The 12,961-nt window shown below is 43.2% G+C and overlaps 1 protein-coding gene across 1 annotated transcript in view; it reads left to right on the forward strand.

Annotated features, from left to right (window-relative positions):
• The window catches only part of wdr18 (WD repeat domain 18), a 57,028-nt gene that overhangs the window by 6,568 nt on the left and 37,499 nt on the right, over nt 1–12,961 (forward strand). Inside the window, exons 2-4 of the mRNA XM_053322700.1 lie at nt 4,911–5,021; nt 5,151–5,284; nt 7,244–7,385. Of these exons, the coding sequence (XP_053178675.1) occupies nt 4,911–5,021; nt 5,151–5,284; nt 7,244–7,385 (387 nt within the window). The remainder of the gene's footprint in view (nt 1–4,910; nt 5,022–5,150; nt 5,285–7,243; nt 7,386–12,961) is intronic.

Raw genomic sequence — 12,961 nt, forward strand, 5'->3', positions numbered from 1 at the left:
AAACAAGCATACCACGTTTGTGTACATGTTTTAATAAATCTTCATATATTACTGTGATCTGAAGTCGGCTGATCAACAGGACTTTTCAGGTTTAAAGACCAACGTTCTAGAACCGCGACGTTCTAGAACCACAACAGCCAAGTGTCTCTTTACATGGTGTTAATATCACAGACTGTATATAAGAAGTGGACGTAACATCTGTGACGTCACCCATTGGTTTGTGGACTGTAGGGCCTTAGCTGCCCTCAGCAACTGTATGGCCTTAGCTGTCAACAGCAATGGACCGTAGGGCCTTAGCTGCCCTTAGCAACCGTAGGGCCTTAGCTGACCTTAGCAACCATAGGACCTTAGCTGCCCTCAGCAACTGTATGGTCTTAGCTGTCAATAGCAATGGACTGTAGGGCCTTAGCTGCCCTTAGCAACCGTAGGGCCTTAGCTGACCTTAGCAACCGTAGGGCCTTAGCTGACCTTAGCAACCATAGGACCTTAGCTGCCCTCAGCAACTGTATGGCCTTAGCTGTCAATAGCAATGGACTGTAGGGCCTTAGCTGCCCTTAGCAACCGTAGGGCCTCAGCTGCCCTTAGCAACCGTAGGGCCTTACTCACTTTTGATCTTGGACTAGATTAAAGGATCAAAGTGTGACATCACCGTCCTTATGACATCATACATCTAAAAAATGGAATCCAGAATGTTTCATAGCAACTGTTGCTAGGCACCTGCTGCACTGTTTGGTTTTCGATTGATATATTAACCGCCATTTTTTTCTGGTGATTTTTAAAAGAAAATTAAATAAATATGAGAATCGAGTTTTATTTATTTATTTAATTTTCTCTTTTTTTAAACATTTTTGATAAGATGTTGGCGGATGATAATGTTTTTTGTGCCTAGATTCGAAACTATTGGCTTCCAAGCAGCAGTCCACAAACCAATGGGTGACGTCACGGATGTTACGTCCGCTTCTTTTATACAGTCTGTGATATTTACACCATGTAAAGAGACACTTGGCTGTTGTGGTTCTAGAACGTCTCGGTTCTAGAACGTCTCGGTTCTAGAACGTTGTGGTTCTAGAACGTTGTGGTTCTAGAACGTTGGTCTTTAAACCTGAAAAGTCCTGTTGATCAGCCGACTTCAGATCACGGTAATATATGAAGATTTATTAAAACATGTACACAAACATGGTATGCTCGTATGTTTCTTTTATTCATTTTAATATATTTCTATCGTTTACGTTCACTATATTTTATGCTAACTACAGTGTTACGTTACTGTGAGTGCAAATCAACAGCCTGCAAACTGTCATATCTTTATCAGATTAGTATTTTTATACATATTTTTCACTAGTTTGATGCGTTTGTTGTGCTTAGAAACTTTGACTTTAGTGACTCAAATGAAAATCTAGCAACAGTTCTGGATTCCATTCCTTAGATGTATGATGTCATAAGGATGGTGATGTCACACTTTGACTTCACTTTGATCCTTTAATCTAGTCCAAGATCAAAGCCTTGATATTAACAGAGTATTGAAATAGGACTGCCCGTCCACATGAAGTCAACCTATTTTCACAAACCAGTACGTGAAGACAAAGCCGAGCACAGCTCTCAAAACTCAAAGCAAATTAATCCTACTACCAAGGAATCAAACCATCCTATAAAATAGCAATGGAAAGCACACAAATCACGATGAACGTAGACGTGGAGAAAGTTTGTAGGGTGATCACATCCTTCTTTAAAAGCTTAACAGAAAAACAATGGGACCAGATTAAAGCAGGTACACCCAACACTGCCACAAAGATGTTGATTGCAGAACTGCTCGCTGAACTATTGTCAGCGATTTCTACAACCTATCAAACATTAATTAAACTTCAAGATATTAAACAGGAAAATGTTGCCATGGAAAAAACAATTATGCAAGTTTTCCAGCAGGCTCTGGGGGTTCCTGAGGGAACCCCCAGCACCAGTTCAGAAAATCTTGCCAAGCTAATGGCAAAGGAAGTGATGGAGAGCGTCAGCACAGAAAAGGACGCTAATGAACCTCAACGTGAAACTCCACCTCGCAGACTAAATCACATGATTCATTATGTGACTGAATTGTTCAAAGAATGTTTGAATAAAGGAAAAAACATAATCCCCATATGCCACAAGTCCAGAGCAGTTAAAGACGAGTGGGACGACATTATGGATGATTTAGATAGATATCTGTCGGGACCAAAAGACAAACCTGAAAGCTTGGAGAAAGTCGTCCAAGCTGTAATAACAAGTCAGGCATCAGAAATAATGGAACCTCTTTTAGACGAGGTCAATAATGAGGAATTCGAACTAATTCAGTCCTCATTAAAAATCAAAGTCATCGGTTCGTATGTGGCTGGACTGATGGAGGAAGAAGTCCGTAGTATTAAGGGGTCGGACACAGACGAGACAGAGCGCAGTATCAACCTGAACAGAGCCAAAGCAAAAATCAGGGAGTTCCTGTCGAAGACGCTAGCCAGGTCTTCAATTCACCGAATCGTGGCCCAGTTGAGGGCCAAATACCAAAACCCCAAGTTATCAAGAGTTGATACCCAGGTGCTCATTTTTGACGTCGATACATTCCTGGAGAAGTCCATTATGAGCGGCACAGAGCTTTCCAGGACACTGTCCACCACGGAGGAGGAGAAGGTATCATTCTCCAAAGATCTTAGCGACCTGATCTACGGTCATGTCAGCATCATGTCTGACAAGAAATTAGAAAAAGAGAAAACCATTTACACAGACGTATGCGGCCGGGTGCGAGGCTTCCTCAGCCTCATGAGGTGGTGGAACAAGATTCGGATCGACGATGATACGGACGAGGTTGTTAATGCTATTGTGAGCAACGAAGCCACAAAAAAACATTTATGTGGAGTCACTGTGGAAGACTTTCCACTAAGGAGTGAAGAGACAATAAAGAGGGAGGAACAAGAAAAGAGTGAAGAGAGGGTGAGGAGTGGGGAGAAGGAAAGGGAGGCAAGGGAAAGGGAGGAAAGAGAAATAGAGGAGAAAGAAAGAGAAGAGAGGGAACAGGAGGAGAGGAAAAGTGAGGAGAAAGTGTTGCGGGAAAAAGAGGAGAGGGAACGGGAGGAGAGGAAAAGGGAAGAGAGGGTAAGGGAAGAGAGGGAAAGAGAAGAGAGGGAACAGGAGGAGAGGAAAAGTGAGGAGAAGGTGTTGCGGGAGAGGCGGGAAAGAGAAGAGAGGGAAAGGGAGGAGCGGGAAAATGAGGAGAAGGTGTTGCGTGAGGATCAGGAAAGGGAGGGGCGGGTATTAAGTGGGCATCAGGTTAGTGGGGGGAGCTCAAAAAGGAGTGAGAGGCAAGACTTCGATAAACTGAAGTATAAGATGTCGCTAAGGATAATCGTAGATAAGTTGATGAGTCGCGTAATCAAAGACTCAAAGATACCGAACCTCGACTGGAACCAGGATATGTCTGACGGAGTCTTCGAGTACATTTGGGCCGAGTTCGAAAACGACGATTTTATAATTACCACGGAACATCTGAAGAACGTGGATAAGCTAATTTATCGCAAACTACGAAAAATATGGGGCAAAGCTGAGAACATGCTAGTATTGTTCAGGATGGAAGATCGGACCATCCAGAAATGCGTCGCCGCGTCGATCACGCATCATCTTCTACCGAAGAGGAGGAGCGTGGTCAGACGCGTCCTCGCCAACGTTGGACAAGTTCTGTGCTTCAGGAAGTAGTTTTAGTTTAGAGTTGATTTGATTTAGTTTAGTAATGTTAAGTTTCCTTTGATTTTATTCATAATGTTAAGTTTCCTTTGATTGTTTAGTTTTTAGTTTAGTAATGTGTGTTTATGTGTGTTGTGATGTGTGTGTGAAATAATTAAATAAATAAAAATATAAATATAAGCTGTAATTGTGTCATGAAGTTATTGTAAACCAGAGTTTTAAGGGCACCACCCTAAAGTATGCAAAGAAGAACTTGAACCTTTCCATCAGAGGAAGGACTTGGATTGAAGTATTGTTTTGGTTGTCAGCAAAAATATATTAATCTTTAACTGTCGTTGGAGTTTATTATATTTTACCTTGACAACATATCACAAAATGGAAGTTTTACACATTTCATAAATTAAAAAAAATGTAATTATATATCTGTATCTCAGTGTTGTACTGTAATGTTCTGTTGTCCAGGACCGATCTCTCTTTAAATGAAACCCTATGTCTCATTGATTATCATCAGTACATGTAGGCCTATAAATAAAGGTTGCTAAGGGCAGCTAAGGCCCCAGGGTTGCTAAGGGCAGCTAAGGCCCCAGGGTTGCTAAGGGCAGCTAAGGTCCTACGGTTGCTACTAAGGCCCTACGGTTGCTAAGGACAGCTAATGCCCTACGGTTGTTGAGGGCAGCTAAGGCCCTACTGTTGCTAAGGGCAGCTAAGGTCCTAGGGTTGCTAAGGGCAGCTAAGGTCCTACGGTTGCTACTAAGGCCCTACGGTTGCTAAGGACAGCTAAGGCCCTACGGTTGTTGAGGGCAGCTAAGGCCCTACTGTTGCTAAGGGCAGCTAAGGTCCTAGGGTTGCAAAGGGCAGCTAAGGCCCTGCGGTTGCTAAGGGCGGCTAAGGCCCTACGGTTGCTAAGGGCGGCTAAGGCCCTACGGTTGCTAAGTCCAGCTAAGGTCCTACGGTTGCTAAGGGCGGCTAAGGCCCTACGGTTGCTAAGGGCGGCTAACGTCCTAATTAATATTGAGATCTGTTATGATCCTCTAGTCAAAATGCAAAATAAAAAAAGTAACTTTAACTTTTGAAACATAAAATTATTGACTGATTATTAATTTAACACTTTTATTTAGTGACTGAATGTAAAAATCTTCTTCCTGTTTTTTAATGGAACAGTTTTAACATGAAGGTGACTTCCTGTTTACTTCCTGTTTGTCGTCCAGGATCAGCTGCAGCAGAAGCTGGTGTGTCCAGGTGTGGTCACATGTCTGACTGCATCACCTGATGGACTCTTCCTGGCTGCAGGTGTGTCGGAGGCGGTTTACCTGTGGGAGGTGAGACGCTTCTTCTTCTATGGTTCTACACACTGCTCTCTGATTGGTCAGGTGTATCTGATCTCTCTCTCTGCTCTCTGATTGGCCAGGTGTATCTGATCTCTCTCTCTCTGCTCTCTGATTGGCCAGGTGTCCACAGGTAAGCTGCTGTCCGTCCTCAGCCGCCACTATCAGGACGTCACCTGTCTGAAGTTCACAGACGACAGCAGCCACTTTGTGTCCGGAGGAAAAGACAACCTGGCTCTGGTATGGAGTCTGTGCAGGTAGGACACACACCTGTACTACACACCTGTACTACACACACCTGTACTACACACCTGTAGGACACACACACACGTACTACACACCTGTAGGACACACACACCTGTACTACACACACACACCTGTACTACACACCTGTACTACACACCTGTACTACACACCTGTACTACACACACACCTGTACTACACACACCTGTACTACACACACCTGTACTACACACACACCTGTACTACACACACACCTGTAGGACACACACACACCTGTACTACACACACCTGTACTACACACACACCTGTACGACACACACCTGTAGGACACACACCTGTACTACACACACACACCTGTACTACACACACCTGTACTACACACCTGTATGAGACACACACCTGTACTACACACACCTGTACTACACACCTGTATGAGACACACACCTGTACTACACACACCTGTACTACACACCTGTACTACACACACACCTGTACTACACACACCTGTACTACACACCTGTACTACACACACACCTGTACTACACACACACCTGTACTACACACACCTGTAGGACACACACACCTGTACTACACACACCTGTAGGACACACACACCTGTACTACACACACACCTGTACTACACACACCTGTAGGACACACACACCTGTACTACACACACCTGTAGGACACACACACCTGTACTATACACACCTGTACTACACACCTGTACTACACACACCTGTAGGACACACACCTGTAGGACCTTAATTCGTTTGTTCCAATCATCCCTACAAAAATTATTTTTCTGGTTTTAGAAAAATTTTGACCCAAATATATGTTGTTGGTTTTTTTTAGGGAGGAATTGTTTTCTTCATTTAAAAAAATAAATGAATTTATTTGTTCCCAAAAAAACACACACATCTAAAATAGATTTTTATTTAGGGAGGATTTTCGAAAAAAAAAATCATTTATTTGTTCCAAAAAAAAGGGGGGGGTGGGGGAATCTTTTTTTTTTTTTTTTTTTTCAGGTTTTGAATTTAAAAAAAATGTTTTCAGAGATTTGAATATTTTAAAACATGATAAACATCTAATGATAAACTTAGTTCCAAAGCTTCACATCAGCTTTCAGAGTTTATTCTTTCAGTTTCTCTTCATGACAGTTTCCTGTCTCCATACAAGCTTCAAGGTTTACTTTTGTATTAATATCAATTTGATCACATGACCAGTCTGAGCTCCGTCAGCATTCTGGGATCTGTTCATATTGATCTTATTCCTGATCAGCAGCTGATTGTAAAGGTTTGGTGCAGTTCTGCTGAGTGTCCAGCAGGTGGAGCTCTAACACTGACTCAGCTTCACACCAGCCTCTACAGACTGGTGGCCATGTGACTGTCTGTCAGTAAAACATCTGTCAGAGTGTAGTCGGCTGTATGTAAAGCTGCGTGTGTGTGTGTGTGTGTGTGTGTGTGTGTGTGTGTGTGTGTGTGTGTGTGTGTGTGTGTGTAGTGGGCTGTATATAAAGCAGCGTGTCAGAGTCGCAGCAGGAAACAGCCGCTTTGTGTCCTTCAGTTATGAGTTTAGATTATTTAGAGACAAGAATCAGTAGAAGTGTGTGTGTGTGTTTGTGTGTGTATTATTGTGTGTGTGTGTGTGTTATTGTGTGTGTGTGTGTGTGTGTGTTACAGTGTGTATTATTGTGTGTGTGTGTGTTACAGTGTGTATTATTGTGTGTGTGTGTGTGTGTGTGTGTGTGTGTAGATTATTTAGAGACAAGAATCAGAAGTTTACAGCCTGTCATCATGTCAGCTGCTGAAAAAAGACACGATAAAAAATATATAAGAGATTAAAATGAATCTGAGTCGACGGGAACATCGACTCACTGTGTGTGTTAAAGTGTGTATTGTGTGTTACAGTGTGTGTGTGTGTTACAGTGTGTGTTAGTATGTGTGTATTACAGTGTGTATTGTGTGTTACAGTGTGATCCAGCTGGATTTGAACCAATCCCCTGAGCCGCGTCACATCCTGTCTCGTCACTCTCTACCAATCACAGACCTGCACTGCGGCCTCATGGGAGCTCAGGCCAGAGTCGCCACCGCCTCCCTGGACCAGACTGTCAAGGTAAGACTGGATATACACTTATATATCTGTGTTCAGGTATATTATAACACCTGTAATACACCTGAGTGTAGCGGTTGTGTACTCTATCTCTGTTGCGTTGTGTTATTGAAGAAGCACCACCACCGTGACTTTCGGCATCAACCAGCCATTTACTCTGATGGTAAAAGGAGTGATATCCCACAGTCAGTCTCTCACATGAACTTCTCAAAAATGCTAAAATAAGGTAAGTTTGACTTGGTGCTAGCTAGCAGCTACTACTATTTACACACAGAGCTTGGCTAGCAAACCACCGATAACATGGTGCACTCAACACCCTGACAGGGCGGCTGTGGGGCAGGAGGTAGAGCGGTCGTCCTCCAATTGGAAGATTGGTGGTTTGATTCCCGGCTCCTCCAGTCCACATGTCCATGTGTCCTTGGGCAAGACACTTAACCCCTAATTGCTCCCGTTGCTATGCCAACGGTGGGTGAATGTGAATGAATGGTTAGATTCCCTCCTGATGAGCAGGTTGGCTCCCTGTGTGGTAGCTCCTGCCATCAGTGTATGAATGTGTGTGAAAGGGTGAATGACTTGTCATGTAAAGCGCTTTGAGTGGTCGCACAGACTAGAAAGGCGCTATATAAGTACAGTCCATTTACCATTTACCATTTACTTAAACAATTCAAAACAACGGTAACATGCACATACAGTATTTTAAGGCTTACGTCCGCATACAAAATACAGAATCCACTTTTAGCCATAGAAACAAGGTTAATAGCTCTATTTCTACAGAGCTGATAAAATGTGCACCTACCACAGAGACGGCATTCACAGACTGTTACCTGAGTTCAGGACGCACCCCTCAAGTCTGCAGGGGCCCAGCAGAGGGCGCCGCACTCATGTTACTCACATAATCTCTGTGGTAATAGCCAATAATACATTTCAATCTGTGCAAATATATATTAAAAACAGGACAGTTAGAGATGGCAAGTGGAATCATTAACTTCATTACATGAACACAGTATAACACACCTGAACACACCTGTCCTGTGTGTTACAGCAGCAGAAAGTTGAGCTCAGAGTGACCTCCTCACACTGACTCTTTCTATCGGTTTCATCACTTCCTGTTTACAAACCAACGTGTGTCTGTCGGAGATAACGCTGGAACTATTCTGCCGATAATCTGAGAAATCTGATCAGCAAACATCTTTCAGTGTGTCACATGACTTCATTAATCCCAGAGAGGAGAAACCACTCGACATATAACAGATTCCACTTACACATGTTAAAACCAGACGGGGAGCTCCGGTCCTCTGAAATGAAGCCAACCAGGAAGTAACTTAGAGCTGCATTCTATCAAAAGGCCACCAGGGGGCGACCGTCTCTATACAAGTCAATGGAGAAGTAACTTAGAGCTGCATTCTATCAAAAGGCCACCAGGGGGCGACCGTCTCTATACAAGTCAATGGAGAAGTAACTTAGAGCTGCATTCTATCAAAAGGCCACCAGGGGGCGACCGTCTCTATACAAGTCAATGGAGAATTCACCAACTTCTCACTTGATTTCTAACCTCAGTAAACGTTTTCAAAATGTGTTTATGGTCTCAATCGCTAGTTTAAAGCCTTCTTCAATGCAGTATGATGTTCATTTGGGACATTTTGGCCTCCCTGATTTTATATGTGACGATAAAGCAGGGTATGCATTAGGGGGCGGGGCTACGTCCTGATTGACAGGAGGTTTAAATAAAGTTGTGATTGAACAGCTGTGACCTGAATCTAAACATGAATGAATCTATTTTTATGAGTTTGTGAGTCTAGCAGGAGAATCCTCATCACTCATCACTTCGTCACGTTTCTCTTTAATCTTCACGTCTCTTTGATTCTCGGACAGGAAACAGCTGACGATCAGCTGACGTCAAGAAACAAACGAAACGTCTCCTTCTGACAGTCGGCTGGTTGTTCAAACAGGAAACAGCTGATCGGATGACAGGAAACAAACTGGAGCTCGTTAAGAGAACGAGCTTGTTAGATGTGAAACTGACAGAAACGAGATGCTCTGCTGCAGCGAGGCGTCACTCTGCTCCGAATCCACGAGACCGAAACACGGATCCAAAAACTAACGACTCAACAAACGGATTCAAACTGTAGTTAACGCTGCATTCAAGTCACGTTTGACACAGTGGGAAATATCAGCTTCCAGTCAGGAGAAAATTGACCCCGTCTGTTTTGACTGTTCCTTCCTTCCTTCCTTCCTTTCTTCCTTCATTCTTTCCTATCCTCCCTCCCTTCCTTTCATCTGTCCTTCCTCCCTCCCTCCTTCTCTCTTTCCTTCCTTCCTTCCTCCCTCCCTCCCTCCCTCCCTCCTTCTCTCTTTATTTCCTTCCTTCCTTCTTCCTTCCTTTGTCCCTTCCTTCCTTCCTTCGTCCCTTCCTTCCTTCTTTCTTTCTTTCTTTCCTTCCTTCCTTTGTTCCTTCCTTCTTTCGACCCTTCCTTCCTTCCTTCCTTCCTTCATCCCTTCCTTCCATCCTTCCTTCCTTCGAGGTGAGGCGTCACTCTGCAGCGAATCCACGAGACCGAAACACGGATCCAAAAACTAACGACTCAACACACAGATTCAAATTGTAGTTAATGCTGCATTCAGGTCACGTTTGACACAGTGGGAAATATCAGCTTCCAGTCAGCAGATGTTTAACCTTCGTGTCGTCCTCCTGGTCAAATTGACCCCGTCTGTTTTGACTGTTCCTTCCTTCCTTCCTTTCATCTGTATGTCCCGCCCCCCGCGCTCTCTGATTGGTTGCTTTATGAGTGACGGCTTCCTGCTTCCTGTTGCAGAGTCAGAGCCGAGCAGGAGACTTTAAACATGAGACTCAGACTGTGACTGTTCATCTTCAGCTTTAGTAATGAAGTCATGAAGTTTAATGTTAATATAAAACATTTAAACAGCATTTAGATCCTTTATTAAAGTTTCAACTAAAAGTCGTTAAAGTCCTTCAGGAGATGATTAATGTTCATGAATCAGCAGTTTAATAAATGTGACGACGCATCAGGTAGAAAACATTTAACTAGGATTCATTTTTCTTTTCTTTAATCTCAGTTTGAAATATTACAAAGTTTTACTTCACTGGTTAAAAGTTAAACTGTTAATTTATAAATGTTTCATCTATGAAGTAACTAAAGTACTAGTACCTCTAACAGTACTACAGTAAAGTACTAGTACCTCTAACAGTACTACAGTAAAGTACTAGTACCTCTAACTGTACTACAGTAAAGTACTAGTACCTCTAACAGTACTACAGTAAAGTACTAGTACCTCTAACTGTACTACAGTATAGTACTAGTACCTCTAACTGTACTGCAGTAAAGTACTAGTACCTCTAACAGTACTACAGTAAAGTACTAGTACCTCTAACAGTACTACAGTAAAGTACTAGTACCTCTAACTGTACTACAGTATAGTACTAGTACCTCTAACAGTACTACAGTAAAGTACTAGTACCTCTAACTGTACTACAGTAAAGTACTAGTACCTCTAACTGTACTACAGTAAAGTACTAGTACCTCTAACAGTACTACAGTAAAGTACAAGTACCTCTAACTGTACTACAGTAAAGTACAAGTACCTCTAACTGTACTACAGTATAGTACTAGTACCTCTAACTGTACTACAGTATAGTACTAGTACCTCTAACTGTACTACAGTAAAGTACTAGTACCTCAAACTGTACTACAGTAAAGTACTAGTACCTCTAACTGTACTACAGTATAGTACTAGTACCTCTAACTGTACTACAGTAAAGTACTAGTACCTCTAACAGTACTACAGTAAAGTACTAGTACCTCTAACAGTACTACAGTAAAGTACTAGTACCTCTAACTGTACTACAGTATAGTACTAGTACCTCTAACAGTACTACAGTAAAGTACTAGTACCTCTAACTGTACTACAGTAAAGTACTAGTACCTCTAACTGTACTACAGTAAAGTACTAGTACCTCTAACTGTACTACAGTAAAGTACTAGTACCTCTAACAGTACTACAGTAAAGTACAAGTACCTCTAACTGTACTACAGTATAGTACTAGTACCTCTAACTGTACTACAGTATAGTACTAGTACCTCTAACTGTACTACAGTATAGTACTAGTACCTCTAACTGTACTACAGTAAAGTACTAGTACCTCAAACTGTACTACAGTAAAGTACTAGTACCTCTAACTGTACTACAGTATAGTACTAGTACCTCTAACTGTACTACAGTAAAGTACTAGTACCTCAAACTGTACTACAGTAAAGTACTAGTACCTCAAACTGTACTACAGTAAAGTACTAGTACCTCTAACTGTACTACAGTAAAGTACTAGTACCTCTAACTGTACTACAGTATAGTACTAGTACCTCTAACTGTACTACAGTATAGTACTAGTACCTCTAACTGTACTACAGTAAAGTACTAGTACCTCAAACTGTACTACAGTAAAGTACTAGTACCTCTAACAGTACTACAGTAAAGTACTAGTACCTCAAACTGTACTACAGTAAAGTACTAGTACCTCTAACAGTACTACAGTAAAGTAGTAGAATAGTGAACTGGTCCTTTAAAGTTTTTAGTTGATTATTATTTAATGTTGTTTATTTAATTAAAGTTTCATATTTTGGCTTCATGATGGATGAGGTCGTTACGCTGCTGCCGGGTGGCGGCCGAGATACTCTGACGGTCGTCATGGCGATCGGGTGAGGAGGTCGTTACGCTGCTGCCGGGTGGCGGCCGAGATACTCTGACGGTCGTCATGGCGATCGGGTGAGGAGGTCGTTACGCTGCTGCCGGGTGGCGGCCGAGATACTCTGACGGTCGTCATGGCGATCGGGTGAGGAGGTCGGTCGCTGACGTTTCCTCTGATAAGCAATGATTGATGCTCGTCGTCTCCGTTTCACCTCGGTGACTTTCTCTCTTCACCTGAGCGACGTCTGATCAGCTGATTTGCTCTGTCGCTCCGTCTCTCGGTTAAAGGAGAGCAAACAGCAGAGATCCATTCATCATCAATCACAAGCATGGGAAGTTATTAATCACTACACCGCAGCATGAACGGACTCGACGGCTCGACTCTAAACTGTCTCCTGTTATTCTGCCTGAAAACGTTTATTATCATTAAACACAAACTACAGTAAAATGTCAGAGCTTCCTCAGGTAGTCTGACTGAGAGGCGTTCAGGGACACACTGAGACGCGTTCAGGGACTGACTGAGAGGCGTTCAGGGACAGACTGAGACGCGTTCAGGGACTGACTGAGAGGCGTTCAGGGACAGACCGAGAGGCGTTCAGGGACAGACCGAGAGGCGTTCGGGGACAGACTGAGAGGCGTTCGGGGACAGACTGAGAGGCGTTCGGGGACAGACCGAGAGGCGTTCAGGGACAGACTGAGAGGCGTTCAGGGACAGACCGAGAGGCGTTCGGGGACAGACTGACAGGCGTTTTTCCAAGCACATTCTCAAATCGCTGTAGCAACCGCAGGGCCTTAGCTGCCCTTAGCAACCGCAGGGGCTGAGCTGCCCCTAGCTGCCCTTAGCAACCGCAGGGCCTTAGCTGCCCCTAGTTGCCCTT

This window comes from Scomber japonicus, chromosome 7, assembly GCF_027409825.1.
Source record: "Scomber japonicus isolate fScoJap1 chromosome 7, fScoJap1.pri, whole genome shotgun sequence".
In the NCBI taxonomy this organism is placed as follows: Eukaryota; Metazoa; Chordata; class Actinopteri; order Scombriformes; family Scombridae; genus Scomber; species Scomber japonicus.